General features: G+C 48.6%; 1 protein-coding gene across 2 annotated transcripts in view; it reads right to left on the bottom strand.

The window, feature by feature from the left end:
• The window catches only part of MTUS2 (microtubule associated tumor suppressor candidate 2), a 369,464-nt gene that overhangs the window by 10,383 nt on the left and 342,991 nt on the right, over window positions 1-16,090 (bottom strand). For both annotated transcript variants that reach the window (XM_012642132.1, XM_012642134.1), the window contains 2 exons: window positions 10,807-11,021; window positions 3,192-3,297 (listed from right to left, as the gene is read on the bottom strand). In XM_012642132.1, the coding sequence (XP_012497586.1) occupies window positions 3,192-3,297; window positions 10,807-11,021 (321 nt within the window). The remainder of the gene's footprint in view (window positions 1-3,191; window positions 3,298-10,806; window positions 11,022-16,090) is intronic.

Genomic DNA, 16,090 nt, shown 5'->3' with positions numbered 1-16,090 from the left:
CATCTGAACACACAAGCCCCACACACACTCACACACGCCAGAAACACCCCACACCACACACATCACACACCCCCCCACACAAACTTACACATGCCAGAGACACCCTATACCACACACACACACACACACACACACACACCATACTATAAACACCCCCACACCACACACACACACACACCATACTATAAACACCCCCACACCACACACACATTCCCCACACACACCACACATACACCATAAACACCTCCCACACTCAGCACACACATCACACACACCAGAAACACCCCACACCACACACACACACACACACACACACACACACACTGTCACACACACACTTCCACATCCTGCTGTACCACCATCCTGCCCAAATCAGATCCTGTGTTCACATTACGCATTGATTCTCTAACTTTCCCTAATGGTAAGACAACTGGGGAATTAATGTAAAATTCTCCTTTTCTTCCCCTCCAAGGATCACTCTTCCTTCCCGCTGCGCGGAGGAAGGAAGCTTTCCGAGAAGAGCAGAGCTGCAAACAGCCGCGTTGCCCGCCTGGGCTTGCAGGAGTGTGGAAGGTAGATGGGACCAGTGCTGTGTCTACATGAACACCACCGAGCTCTGCAGCTTGCTTGAGCAAAGACTCGGTGCTAAGACACTCAGACAGAAGAAAGGACTAATTGGACTGGTTCCTCTTGGAGGGTTTGGAACGATTCTGTTCTGTGAAAAGTGTCATCCCAGCAATAATTTGCAAGTTAGGCAGAAAGAGATGTCATGTAAGAGTTATTAAGCAAATGGATTCTATTTTCCTTCAGACGAGAAGAGTCTTATTAGCTGGGTGAAGCCCATCTCATTCTGGCTACATAAGCAATTTTTTTCATGCAGTAACTAGAGGGAGGAGAGGGCTCATTAATCAGCCCGGGTCACATGCTTAGAACGGGAACGTACTGGAGACCAACAGTTGCTATTCTGGCTGGCACGAGCTGCAATTAGGAAAAACTTTGTGGTTTCCACTGACCCAAATCTTTTAACTAATGGTGGTGAGGGTCACTAAGAAATGCAGTTGTTATAGCTGAAATTTACATTTGGAGAAAAATGTTTGTGTTGATTTCATTGACGTAAAACCACGTGGCCTTCTGGTCTACCTGTCTCTGTCTAAAGGATTCGCTTTAATAGTCATCGAGAGCATCATTCTGACCATAACAATGAATTTTTTATCTACTGTTACACATGCCCACATTGCCTTGACATTGTTTCTAATTCAAAGGCATTGGATGCGGTGTCTAAGCGAGACTTCATTAGTCAGAAAAATCTACCACGTCTATTTATGTGAAAATGCAGAAAAAAGACAACACCCTGGCTCACTGCATCATTTCCATTCATACTGCTTTTCCTGAGACAAGTTTCCTGCAGTGCAGTGATGGGTTTCAGGGTGTTTTCAGAGGACTCCAACACCTCAAGAGAAAAGAAAAGGCAGTATCTATTCTGAAGAGGATATAAACCATTGCTAATACCTGCATCCTCATAAAGTATTTCTTTATTTCAAGTTCATGACACTCTGCCCCGTGCTTAATACTGTGCTCTAAGACAATGGTTCTCACATGTTGCTGCATATTAGAATCACCTGGGGAGTTTTGCAACATTCTGCTGCTGGGCTGCACCCCAGAGCAATCCGCTTGCAAGCTCTGAGGTGGGATCCACACATCACTGTGTATATGTAAACTCCCCAGGTGGTTCCTACGGGCAGCCCAGTGTGGGGACCTGCACTCGGAGTGTGAAACACGCTATCAGGACACAGGCAATGCATTTAACTAGTCCTTAGGAAGCCGTGGCCCTGCCTCCAGCTCTGCGTTGTTCCTTACTGATAGTTCCCGGCGGTGGCCGGCCGGTGCGGGAGGGCGACACTGACATGAGCATCGATGACTGCACACTGGGCTTTGTCATTTGCACAGAACATTTTTACAATAATAAAATACCCTGATGTTAATTCTCAAATCTTAAAAATCTATTATTCTAGGGTTAAATGTCATTTTTAAAAATATATACTTTAAAACCCAGCTGACTAGGGGAAAAAAGGAAGTGGAGATTAAAAAAGAAATGGCATATATTAATTTCGATGCACGTGCAAGTGTGAAAAGCTGCTGCTGCTTTCACAAAGGAAACTCTTACTAAAACTTGGTGACATTGCTGTTATGACTCACATAAAACTCTTAAGTATCCATTGATAGTTCTAAGTTACAAAAATTTAAAAAGAGAGATCTGGAGACTCAACACACGTCCACGGTGAATGTGGCCTGTGAGTGCGAGCTCTGGAGACCCAGACCCAATCAGGGCTGCTGTGGCCCTGAGAACACCACAGACACGGGGCAAGCCCACAGCCACACTGGGGCTTCCATGTGGTTTTATAAGGCTACAAAACATAGAGCCCAAGATTGCCATGCCTGCTGTAGAGCAGTGGTCCTCAAGCGTGGCTACATGTTAGAATCACCTAAGGAGTCTTTTTTTTTTTTTTTTTTTTGAGGCAGAGTCTCACTTTGTTGCCCAGGCTAGAGTGCTGTGGCATCAGCATAGCTCACAGCAACCTCAAACTCCTGGGCTCAAGTGATCCTCCTACCTCAGCCTCTCAAGTAGCTTGACTACAGGCACGAGCCATCACACCCGGCTAATTTTTTGTTTCTAGTTTTAGTTGACTGGCTAATTTTTTTTCTACTTTTAGTAGAGACGGGGTCTCGCTCTTGCTCAGGCCGGTCTCAAACTCCTGAGCTCAAGCGATCCTCCTGCCTCGGCCTCCCAGGGTGCTAGGATTACAGATGTGAGCCACCATGCCCGGCCTAGAGTCACCTACGGAGTCTTTACAAGTCCTGATGCCCAGGCTGCACCCTGACCAGCCAACGACATCAGCATCCCTGGGGTAGGACGGAGGCTGGCACTGGCTTTTTGTTACAGCTCCCCAGGGGACCAGGGGATTCCAACACTCAGCAAGGCTGAGAATAGCTGCTTTGGAGGAAAGAAGTCATTACCTGGATCCTTGATGTCTATCTCTTCTTTTCACAGGAACCAACATAAAAAACACATCAGGAAGGAAAGACAGCAGAGGAGAGGCAAGAGAGGAAGGGAGGGCTTCTTGCTTCTGCAGCGGGGAAGGCTGGGCTCGCACGACCCTCCCCTGCCCGCCGTGCACGAGGCTGGGGGGTACCTTGGACCTTGTGGTCGTGGTCATCCTGCAGGATGGCGATGGCAACTGTGTGGCTGTTTTCCATCTCTAGGAGAGCAGCCTCATGGCTGGCCGTGATATCTTCCACCTGCAGGAGAGGCACCGTCACCGGCTGCGCAGGGAGCAGGGGATATGCTCGCTTGCAGAGCAGAGGTGGAATTCCATGAGTCAAAAAGTCAGTGGCCCAGAACATCCTGGACAAGTCACCTTCCTGAGGCCATAGCTGTCCCCAGCCCTGTGCCGAAGCTGGGGAGAGTCAGAATTTGGTGGTGATGTGGCAGTCCCCAGAGTCACGGGGAAGTCACTGCCACAACCTGGCTCTTTGCGGGAGGATGGCCTGAGCCGCCTCTTTAGAGTCCTGGACGTGGCTTCAGGAACATCCCCTCCCACTCCCATTCCTTCTCCTTGAGCCACTCACTTATGATGTCATGATGGAGAAGGAAAAGAAAAGGGTCCTCCCTCCAAGGTGGTCTCGGCTCTGTTTCCGGTGGCAGGTGGGAGCTACAGTACATGGTAGACAGAGGGAACTAGCATTTATTAAGTTACCTGCTACAGCTCACACCACTAAACCCTCAGAGCCACTTTATGAGGTAGATATTTTTAGGCCCATTTTACAGATGAGGAAAGTGAGGCTGAGAAGTTTAAAATGTTTTGCCCAAGGGGAGTAAATGGTAGAGTTAGCAGTGGGGCCCAGGTCTGTCTGACACCAAAGGTGAAGCTTTTTCAGACACACTATTGTTGCCTCCCCCCAGCAAGACCAGCAACTAACACCTCAGGATTCTGTCACCAGTACCAGGCCAGGCTGGCACACCTGTGTGGAGTGCCCTAAACATAAACTTGCCTGCCAGATTACAATTTGACCTCCTGCCCAGGCAACACGGTGCTGCTCCCGTGAAGGGCTGCTGTTTCCAGCTGAGGTATACTTCTAGGAGTTTGACCACAAGTAGTGCAGCCAGTCCAGGATTTAGCATTTTCACGCTTCCCGGCCCCTACCCTGACCCCTCACCCGCCTGCCTACCAGGTTTACTGTTACTGTTCTTGTGGCCACTCTTTTGTTTAACTTCAAATGTGTGACTTAATGGGAGTAATTCCATAAACAACCTCTCCCTGTTATCACAAGCCTCTCCTGGACAGGCAACAAGAGTGTTTACCCACATTCCTTGTCAGTGACCCCCTGTAGAAATTACCACTGTGCACCATAACACAGCACAGACCACCCCCGACATACCTGCTACCGAAACCGAAGTTTCACGAAACGAAACTTACCCTTCCTGTTTGCAATCATCTGGTTTACATTTTTTTTCATTCTATTTCACTTGGTTTTACAAAATGCTCGTTATGAGCCCCTAAATTTATTTCACAACCTACTAATGTGTCAATACTTGGCATTTGAAAAACACTGAATCAGAAAATGTGCCCAGGTCCTGAAGCTCCCTGTGGCCCAGATAAGAAGACGTTGCTTCCAGCTGTTGATATTCAGCCTCTTACGAGAGTTTCTTATTCTCTGGGCATAACTGGAAGGCTGACCTTAGATCTGAAAGGAGGAAGGGCTCTCAACGAGACAGGAAGCCTGCTCCTGAAGTCCACACATGGGTATTTTTATTTAAAAAGGGGTAGATTCCCATTTTGGATACTATCATTTCATGGGAAATCTTTCCTGACTTCTCTCTCCTATGGCAAAAGAGAACTTCATCCACTGGTCCAGAAACATCACTGGGCAAAACCCACAGCAGCGCCGACCGCGTTACGTAGGAGAGCCACCCCACCGTTCGGAAACAGACGTGGTATATGATGATTTACTCCTATTTACCGGCCATTCTTGACTAAATGATATTTGGTAAGATACTGACGGTCAGAGCTATGACTCCACCCAGCAGAAAGGCTGGTTACAACAGTATTTAATGGTCCAATTCCCATTTATATGAGGCTTTTATGACATCTTTGTCCAAAGCCTTTCTGTCTGTTGGAAAAATAAATCACTGGTTAAGGAAATAAAAAAAGGAAATATCTTTTCTTCCCGCCCCATTACAGATGTCAGTTAGCCCCCAGCACACTGTCTGCAGAGACGAATGCCCACGCGTTGTCTGGAGGTACGTTACACGGCTCAGTGGAATGAGAAATCGTTCACTGGTCCTTGGTAGGATTCTAATTTCTGAGGTTGATACACAAATGACCATGGGTGGTTTCAGAAAAGAGCGGTAGACGGAGGGATTAAGTTCAGAAGAGTCCCTCGCGTCCCTGGGGGTGGGTGTGCCCTCACTCGCATTGCCGCGTTACGCTCGGGGCCTGAGCGTGTGCCCTTCCGGTTTGCTGGAAGGCGTGTCTGCGATTCAGTGGTGACGGAATACCACGCCCGGCGTACTAAGGGTGATGTGAGGGCCTGATGTTTCCATTACAGCCTCCCAGAGGTGCTTTTATAAATGAAATACTGATCTCCTAACTCTAAAAGTCCATACAGAATTAGAGAAATGCCCAGTATGTTTGGAAAGAAATCAACGAGAACCCATGGGCAAAATTCTAAACACAATTATCCATTATCCTTGTCCTTCAGTAATTTAGGTTTCATGCAACTTTATGGTGTTTAAAGAGTGTTCCCTCAGTGGGGCTGCCTGCTATTGCCATCCTCTTTCACGTCATAGTATTCATCCCTTTGACCTCTTTCCCTGTGGTTCCTGGTTTCTTTCTAGGGCACAGGTTCACACTGGTGAAGCAGCCAGTAAGAATTCCCAGGCTGAGAAGACCCTGGGACCTGAAGGCATTTGAGGGGATTTGAACAAGGGAAACACCCGATTGTTTTGAGCATTGTAGATCACCAAACCAGAGACAAAAGGCGCTACACTGTGATCAGCCTGTGGCAAACTCACCGTGGCTGAAACATCCTTCTCTTCCTTTTGGAACCCTGGGTGGGGTCCCTTAGACCACCGCGGGACCACCTCCTCCCTCCTCCACAAGACAGAATTCTGGGCCGGGCCATGGAGCAGCCTGTCATATGCCCCTCCAATAGTCCTAGTTCCCCGGGAAAGCAGCTGTTCCCTGTGCTATGCCGCCCTTTCTGCAGCTGTTTGCTATTCCGCTGGACTGAGTGACAGCAGAGCACAGGGTGGGAAAGCCACCCTCTCAGATGCTCAGATGGGTAAGCACAGAGCTGCGGGGTTTACTTCATTTAGCCATTTGCAAAATGTAATTATCTTGGGCTTTGGCAATTCACTTAGAGAAGACTTACATTTCGAACGAAGAAGCATGTGCTTTATGCTGCCTCGGCTTTACTCATTAAACCCAAACCGGATTAAACTCCCATTTGCCCCATCCCAGACTCGTATCCACATGGGATGAGACAGAGGGAGCCTGTTGTGCTCGCCCTCCCAGCACCCTCTTAATGACTTTCTTTTTCAGATAGTGAGGGGACCCCCCTTCACCTGGTCCCTGCTGCAGTACCCTAGACGCCGGCTCCACGCGGGTGGTTAGCCCTGCAGAGCTGCCAGTCCCACCCACCCCTTTCTGGGGTCTGTGTGCCTTTTGCCCCTCTGCAGCCCGCCACATGGGCAGATATTGGCAGAGTTCCCATCTCCCGTGCACCACCTCCTCCTTGCGTATGAAACCACTAGGACGTGATGGGCGGGGGTTCTGGTGCTGGGAAACCGAGGCCCCCAGGATCTCATTCTATTTGATTAGGGAGAGTGCGGTTTCCGCCGCACGGCAGCTGTGAGCCCACGTGCAGGAGGGCTAAGGAGACATAATGCAAGATGATGGACAAAGTGGTTTCTGTGCATTAGGATTAATTGTGGGATGCTCTTCCAGTCTTTAGTCTAAAAGGATGATTTCTTTTGGAAAGGTTGCAAACCTGTCCTGGGTATGAGGCAAAGCGAATTTAAACTCCAGAGGATGAGCTCTACTGTTCCTTATGCAGAAGGAATCTCTGCTCAAACTTACGGAGCAGAATCCGCAATGCACCTGGGAATGAGCAGTCCCTGAAGTGAGTGTCTCTGGGGCAAGTCTCAGAGTAAGACAAACTGCCAAAAGGTCCCGGAGGAATGGGTCAAAGGTCACAAGTCTGATCCTTGAGCACCAGGCTCTGGAGCTGCCTGTGTGTGGGGAACAGCCAAGGGCAGCCCAGAAAGGGAAACTGGAAGTTGGCTGGGAAGGAATTAGGTTTAGGGCGGAAAGGAAGATGCACGTGTGTTTCTAGTGGGAAAGGGAAGCCGTAGTGATTTGGCTCTGTTAATGTGCAGCTTGCTGCAGAATGAGAGCTGGGTTTCACAAAACGCCTTCATAATCGTACTTTTAAAATAAGAGTTATATCATATTTTTAAACTCACTTAAGAAAGCTAAGATGGAAGGCCACCCCCTCCCCTATATCACCCCGACCCCCAGACCCCTAACTAGAGCCTGCAGGACTGAAGAACAAGCTCCTGCACCTCCCATGACTCCCTGGCTCTGGGCCCTGGCCGCACACGGAAATCTCCTGGGATCTTTCAAAAATGACCCGATGCCAGGCCTCACCCGCGATTCCGATTCCATTCGTGGGGGGTGAAGATGAGGAAAGGTGTTTTGCCAGTTCTCCCAGTGATTCCATGTATAGCCGGAGCAGAGATCACGGACAGAGAGCCAGCCCTTGCCCTGCGAGGCAGTGGATGGCCAAGCAAGGAGAGGGGGCTGCTTTTGTACGAGGGAGGGGCTGCTGCAAAGCCAGGGGTCAGCCTGCCTCGGCCAGCGAATTCCAATTTGAGTAAAGGCTGCTATTTGCAGCCTCAGAGAATCCTACGTGTCAGAACTAAAACAGCAACCGCTCCCTGCTGCCAGCCGTCGGGGGCACTGGGTCGTGAGGAGGTGCCACTCTGGTTAACCTGATTTTTCAGGTTCCAGGAAGACAGAGATATTGCTAACTGTGGAGTTAGCATTGCCAAATTCGACTGTCCCTGAGGAGGAAGCCCGGAGAGTGCAAAGCCCAGCATGCACCCTGAAACCACACGCCACCCAAGCCTCCATCCCAGCCATGCTCTCGAGTCTCCTCTCCCACCAAACAGATGGGCATTTATTCTACCTGGAAACGAGAGCCTTGGCCTGAGGTGCGTTCCCGCTTCTCCCCCACTCCCCGCATGCCGTCTGGTGGGGAAGCTGGAGGCAGAGGAACTGCTGGCGTCCAGCAGCAGGAGCAGAATCTGGGGCTTGCACAACTCACAGGCTTGACTCACGGGGCCCCCCGCCGATGGGCTCCCCCAGGAGAGCGTCACTGGAACTAAGGCACTTGTGTCTCTGCCATAACACCTTCCACATCCTCACAGCTACTGGTCAACTCTCAGCTCCTGAACACACCGTCTGTATTTCTCACCCGCCTGACAGGTCCGTGGGCACTTGTCTCGAAGCTTCCCCAGCGGAAGAAGCAAGCCCACATTTTACAAATCTTGACGTCTACTGCAGTATCCCGTCACGGTGCCTTGCGTACAGTGGGCACCCGGTAAATATTCTTTGCACAGGTGAATGAGTAAATAGATAAATGTCTTCAGCTTATCACTGGGGATCGAGAAGAACAGAGCTCAGAGCCTTCACGAGACTGAGCACTTTCGAAATACAGCCAGGCAGCTTATGGAACTCACTCTCACGTGGAAAATCAGGGGCTTCTTTCCTTCCTCACTCCCAGTGTGAAATCTCTAAAAGGCTGCTGTGTCCCAGCTTAAGGGACAGGTGAGGACACATCTCCCGGCACGTGCTTCTGCACAGATGAAGCCTCAGCGAGCAGTCCTGGCCCGGGCCACGCTCCATGGGGACACGCACTCCACTCTGCAGCGCCTCAGCGCCGGGCCCGGCCTTCGCTCAGGGGGCTCCTGCCCGCAGACCCCCTCCCGCCCTTCCTCACCTCCTGGCATCTTCTCAACCGACCTGAAGGATATAAACATGTCCTCTGCGTAAACTTGGGAACGAAGAGTCCAGGGACACAGAGACACAGAACAGGTTGACATCTGCACCAGGCTTGAGCCGTACACTGTGGCCACGAGCTAGGTAACACTGTAGACAGCAGCTGGCGCAAACATCTGCTTAGCAGGCGTTACACCCAGAGGGCTTGGGAGGCACATCACCAGGGATTCAGTTTCTAATCTTAGTGCCAGCAGGTAACTTTAGCTGTAACCTATTCTATTTCTCAGTGTCTAAGTCTACACCACCTCGAGCAGGGAGATGTGTCTGGCTTTTATCGGCCTCTAGAAAAGAAGAATGACTAACCTGAGATGCTGTACAGAATAAAATGCTATAAAATAAGAGATTTTTTTATTACAACAGCAGTACATATTATTACTCTGACGCGTCTCCTGGGCCCCCTAAGGTTCACGAGCCTCTGGGGCAGTGGGTGGTGGGTGGGTACTGCCATCTGGGATGTCTACTTGGAAGCAGCCGAGGAGGGCAGATGAAACGTTTGTGATAATGCAGAGCCACTCAGCACGGACCTCAGTGTCAACTGAGATTTAAGGAGCGCTCTTCACAAATGTCAACTTACCGTAGGCACGTCAGTAGCACACTATAAAACAACACACCCATGAGAAGGTGGAGATGTAGGCATCAGAGCTGGGGAGCTAGAAAGAAAGGAAAGGAGCAGCTCTCATGGAAGCAGAGCCCCATCCGCCTGTCTCTCAACGCTAACGGCAGGGAGGGACAGGGCGGCTGGCCGTGGGGTGGGTGGGTCTGGCTCCTTCCGCTTTCATACTGACAAGCTCCCTGGGAATCACTTTCTAGTTAGTGCACGGATGCATTTTCCCCTCCAGTAAGATTTCTGGGCTGGGGTTAACTACTGGCATTCACTCTTTCACTCAGCAAACACGTATCACATGCCCACTTGGTGCAGGGACGGTTCCAGCTGCCAGAGCCCCAGCAGTAAACCCGGCAGACAATTCCACTTCAGTGGTTGACACCATGGACTGTCAAGCCAGCTGGGCTGGACCCTGGCTTTTCCACTGCCAGCTCTATGGATTCTGGCAAGTTTTTAACCTCGGGAACTTGGTTTTCTCACCTGTAAAATGGGGATAAGAATGGTACCTTCTTCGTTAAGGAGACCGTGAGGATTAAACGAGTTGTGCATGTAAAGGGCTTGGAGCAGCTCCTGGTGCAGAACAAGTGCTAGGCACATGTTTGCTTGTTACTATTTCTGCCCCCATGGAATAGGCAGAGGTAGATAAGGTACAAAAGCAAACGTCTAATTTGTTAGATAGTGATACATGTTGAGGAGACACTAATGCAGGGAGGAGGACATGATGAGTGTATATGTGGCCAGGCAAGAAATTGTAATTTTAGATAAAGAAAGTCTTCCTTGAGATGTTGACGTTGGAGAAGAGTCTGGAAGGGAGGGAGAAAGGGAGCCATGCAGTGTTTAGAGGGAGAGCATTCCAGGTAGAGGGCACAGCAAGTGTAAAAGCCCTGTGAAAGAGTTAGGGAGGCCAGAGGGTTTGGGTGGAGGAGAGAGGGGGAGAGCAGGAAGAATGGGGGTCAGAGAGCGACCGTACAAAAAGCTCACATACCGAGCAGGACTTCTTGCTAACGCATGGTGCTGGCTCCCCTCCACCTGCCACCTGCGTCGCCCAACTGCAGAGCCCGGGCTCTGCCGCAGACTGACCTGCTCCTGGTGCTGACACCGGATCCTCAGCAGCTGGTCGTGGTGCTCCTCCTGCAGGCGTGCCGCCTCCGCCTCAAATTGCAGCTGCAGCCGCTCCTCCAGCTCCTGGAGCTGGGCCTGCTGCTGCCAGCTCAGCCGCCGCACCTCGTCCTCGAACCGCCTCTCCAGCTCCTCCTTCTCCTTCTGCAGCTTCTCACACTTTGCTGTATGGAAGGCTGGGCGGAAAGCACAAGATCGTTCTTAAAAACTTGGATAGGAGGCTCGGGAAGGACTCGATGTTCACGCTCAGATCAAGGCTGATGTAGCAAACAGGGTGAGATCCTCTGACTTTGGGAGGCCTGGCCAGTTTGCAATGTGCTTTCCTTTCCATGCCATTTGATCCTCACAACAGACCCTGGATGCTGAGGTGAAGCTAGAGCCTTGGAGAGACTTGCCGACGGTCATCCGGTGTGTGGAGAAAGAGCTGCGAAGGCCAATTAGGGCTTTCTGAGTGCAAGGCCCCTAGAACTGTTTCTCAGAGTGTCCATGGACCACAGGCATCAAAAATATTGGGTGTTTATTAAAAATGTAGACCCCTAAGTGCCCCCTGGGTAAATCAGAGCCCCTGGGGCAGGAACTCAGGACCTCAGGTGTTAGCAAGTCCCTGGGTGGCTTGGGAGCTGCACACTATGGAAGCTGGAGGTGGGGGTGGGTCCGGAACCTAAGGCTATTCCCTCCCAGCTGAAATGCCAAACTGGACAACCTCAGAGAAGGTGTGGGGGTTTCCTTTCAGGTACCCCGGAGCTGTACTACTCACTATCCCTTCTGTGTAGGCATTCTGTCCCCGTCACAGAGTCAGGGTTGGGACAGGAGGTGATGACAGCAGCCACCACCACTCCTGCCTGAGCTCCTCCTCTGGCTGCTCTGCCTGACATTGGTGCCTCCCCTGGGCAAGAGCCGAGTGCTTTCCTGCTAAAGATCTCTTCCTGAACTGTGAGCCTGCTTCCAAGACCTTGACAATCTACTACGTCTAGGCCGGAGCTGATTACACACACACACACACACACACACCCTGCGCTGCACATATCCATCATTTACATTCCACAAAGATCGAGCCCTACCATGCTCTCTGCTCTGTGCTCCAAGCTGGGAGACACTGGCATTTACTTGAAAACAGAATGAGCAGGTATAGGCACTGATTAACTGCAATCCACACCCCGGGTGTGGTTAGCTGTGAGCAGCAATAGACGTCCAAGGACGTTAGAAAGTGTTTGAAACACCCTAATCGGAAGTCCCGCCCTACAGAGACAGCAAATTCAAGGGCTACTTTACCACATTTGGCTCTAAAAGAGTTTAATTAGGATGAGGGATGCTAACTTTGTTCCCTGGTGAGCTGAGTGGTAGGTTGGCTAGCTGTCGTACAGGCACCCCGCCCTGTGTGGAGGGTGTGTACACATCTGGCCAGCCCAGCAGCCTCACGCTGTCCCCATGGCCTTCCTAGCCAAGGCTTTCATTGGCCCAGTGTCCTGTGTCCCACCATTTAATGGAGGACTCTGATCTGCCAGTGCAATCAGGGTGTCCTACGGTGGCGTGGCAGGAGCTGTCTGCTCCTCGAGTCGGCAGTAAAGAGACTTTTATTGGCCTAAGTTCTAAACAATTGCTACCACTACTGTTTAGGATTTTGAACTATTGAGGGTTTTATTTATTTATTTATTTATTTTAAAATCACAAACACAGAAAAAAGTTGGAAGTACAGTGCAAGGACATTATTGTACAAATGACTTTTTCCCCCTGAACCACTTGAGAGTAAGACGGGGACCTGCTGTCCTTGGTGCATATTCCCTACCACAAGGACACTCCCCAACTCAACCGCAATATTGTCATCAAAGTCAGGAGATAAACACGGATGCAGCAATGCCAGCCAATGCGCAGACCCAGTTGAGTTTTGCCAGTTGTTCCAATGACGACCTTTCTAGAAAAAGAATCCCTAATCACATGTTGTACTAAAGGAGACTCCTGTGTCCTTGGTCTCCTTTAGGCTGGGACAGTTCCTCAGTTTTTCCTTGACTTTTGGGACTTTGACATTTTTTTGTTTGTTTGTTTTTGTTTTTTGTCATTTAGACTAGAAAGAAGTTGACACTTGTAAAGATCAGGAATTTTGTAGACCGCCTCTCATTTCGGTGAGTCTGATGATTCCTTCTCACTAGATTCGGGTGGTGCATGTTTGGCGGGAATGTCACAGAAGTGGCACTGTGTTCTTCTCAATTACATAATAATAAATTTGAATAATGTCTTTAAAATGGAAACCTCTTTTTAAGCTGGTTCCATAGTGAGCCAGGAAAATAATGAGTACTACCGATTATTACGTGGTGCAACTGAAGGTAATTTTGTGGTATAGAGGAAAGGGTGTTAAAAATGGCCCATTTTGGGTATCAAATACATTAAGCATGCACCTCAATATACATATTATCATCACATCTTTTTTTTTTTTTTTTGAGACAGAGTCTCACTCTGTTGCCCAGGCTAGAGTGCCATGGCGTCATCCTAGCTCACAGCAACCTCAAACTCCTGGGCTCAGGCGATCCTCCTGCCTCAGCCTCCCGACTACAGGCATGCGCCACCATGCCCGGCTAATTTTTTCTATATATTTTTAGTTGTCCAATTAATTTCTTTCTATTTTTAGTAGAGACGGGGTCTCGTTCTTGCTCAGGCTGGTCTCGAAGTCCTGAGCTCAAACAATCCGCCCGCCTCGGCCTCCCAGAGAGCTAGGATTACAGGCGTGATCCACCGCGCCCGGCCCATCATCACATCTTCTGTGTGTAAATCTTTAAGGAACAAAGCTGGAAGACACCGAGCTTCTGACCACAGGTAGGAAGATGGCCTTTTGCTTGCTGGCTAATAAATATTAGTACGAAAAGCAGGTTTGGTCAGAAGCTTTGTGGTACCTGGTAGTGAGGGATAGGGAAGGAGACCCAGAGTCCTCCCCTTCCTCTGGTCCCTGGAGGCTACAGTCCGAACAAAAGGAACTTAAATAACAGTGACCGATGGGTGACATGGCTCAGATCTGGTGGCAGCAGTGAGGAAATAAATGTCTGTTGCCAAGAGTTCTGAGCCCCTGGCCTTACTGGAGCTTCAGCCTTCCCCAAAGAGCTCCCTCCGACTAAGAAAAGTTACGAGGGATTGCACCAGGGCCTTGAGCTAGTGAGAAAAGCTCTCAGGATCCACAGGCTAGGTAAGAGGTGCACACGTAACAGGGTTATCCTGGGATGACTAGATTTTAACAGAATAGAACAAAGACCATGGAATGACAATTAAAAAACAGTGATGGATAGATTGAGACAAAGTCAAATTAAAGCAAGTAGAGAATCAAGAATGTTTTCTACGTTGGGAAAAAGCACAGAGCTGCTCTACAGACAAAAACATGGGCCCCACCACTCCCGCTGGGGCTATCCTGGTAATTAATCAGCCCATGCGCATGGGGGCCTGTCCGGAGGGTGCTCTCGCTTCTGTAGCTCTGAGTGAACTAACGTCATAGCGGCCTTTGCCCCACCTGCCATGTGCTGGGAGAAAATCAAGCAGTGATGTCGATATGTTGCTTGTGTTCAGAACAGGTCTACAGAGAAGTTCACAGAGAGGAGGCATGCGTGGCCAGGAAACATGTGAAAAGATGGTCGGCACCATTCATTCTTACAGAGGAAATAATTTTTCCTCTATAAGACTGAGAAAGATGAAACATTCTTATGATACGGGAAGAGTATGAGGAAACTGGCCTCCGACGGACGGTTGGTGGGAATATAATTGATGCAGCTGCTTTGGAGGGCAAAGATATCTTTCAAAATGTAAATGACATGGGTGGCAGCTAAAGAATGCAGGTTTGTTTTTGGGGCAATGAAAATATTCTAAAGAATATTGTAGTGACAGTTAAACAACTCTGTGAATATCCTGAAAACCACTGAATTGTACACTTTAATGGGTGAATTGTATGGTATGGCAATTATATCTCAATATAGTTTTTTACCAAAAAAGGGAAGAAGATTTTAAAAATATAACATGACAGAGAAGATATCACAGAGAATAAATTTAGATGTTTTTATAGAAGGAAAGTTCATATTCTGATGTTAAAACCCTATGTAATAATGGTAAAAACAAATGCTGGCAAAATAAAACACAAATGAAAACCCCAGCACTGCACTGTTTTGTATTTACACACACATAGATGTATACACATATGGATATACAGTCATGCATCACTTCATCATGGGGACGTGTTTTGAGAAATGAGTCATTAGGCAATTTTGTCATTGTGCAAACATCATAGAGTGCACTTACACAAACCTAGAGATGGGATAGCCCACTACACGCCTAGGCTGTATGGTACAGCCTATTGCTCCTGGGCTACACACCTGTACAGCATGTGACTGCATGGAATACTGTAGGCCGTTGGAACGCAATGGTAGTAGAAGAGGTTCAGTACAATCACAGCACAAAAGATACACAAAAGGTGCACCTGTATAGGGCCCTTACCATGAATGGAGCTTCCAGGACTGAAAGCTGCCCTGGGTGGGTCAGTGAGTGTGAAGGCCTAGGACGTTGCTGTACACTACTGTAGACTCTGCAAACACTGTACACTTAGACTACACTAACTTACAAAAATTGTTTTCTTGCTTCCATGATAAATTAATCTTTGCTTACTGTAACTTACCTTTACAAACTTTTTAGCTTTTTAACTTTTTGACTCCTTAATAACACTTAGCTTAAAATACAAACACATCATACAGCTGTCCAAAAATATTTTTTCTTTGTATTCTTATTCTATAAGCTTTTTTCTATTTTTAAAAATTTTTTGTATTTTTTTCTTTTAAAATTTTTTTTGTTAAAAACTAAGACAAGTACACACATTAGCCTAGGCCTACACAGGGTCAGGATCATCAATGTCACTGTCTTCCACCTCCACATCTTGTCCCACTGGGCGGTCTTCAGGGACAATAACACGCATGCAGCTGTCATCTCCTATGACAGCAATGCCACCTTCTGGATACCTCCTGAAGGACCGGCCTGAGGCTGTTACACAGTTAACTTTTGTTTCATAATAAACAGAAGGAGTATAGTAAACAATAAAAAGCATAGTATAGTAAATACATAAACCAGTCACATAGTCGTTTATTATCATTATCAAGTATTATGTACTGCATATAATTGTTTGCATTATACTTTTATACGACTGGCAGCACAATAGGTTTGTTTATACCAGCATCACCACAAACAGGTGGGTGAGGCATTGCACTATGAAGCTATGATGTCACTA

This window comes from Propithecus coquereli, unplaced genomic scaffold (assembly GCF_000956105.1).
Source record: "Propithecus coquereli isolate 6110/MARCELLA unplaced genomic scaffold, Pcoq_1.0 Scaffold175, whole genome shotgun sequence".
Taxonomy (NCBI): domain Eukaryota; kingdom Metazoa; phylum Chordata; class Mammalia; order Primates; family Indriidae; genus Propithecus; species Propithecus coquereli.
This window is presented reverse-complemented; position numbering and strand designations above follow the sequence as displayed.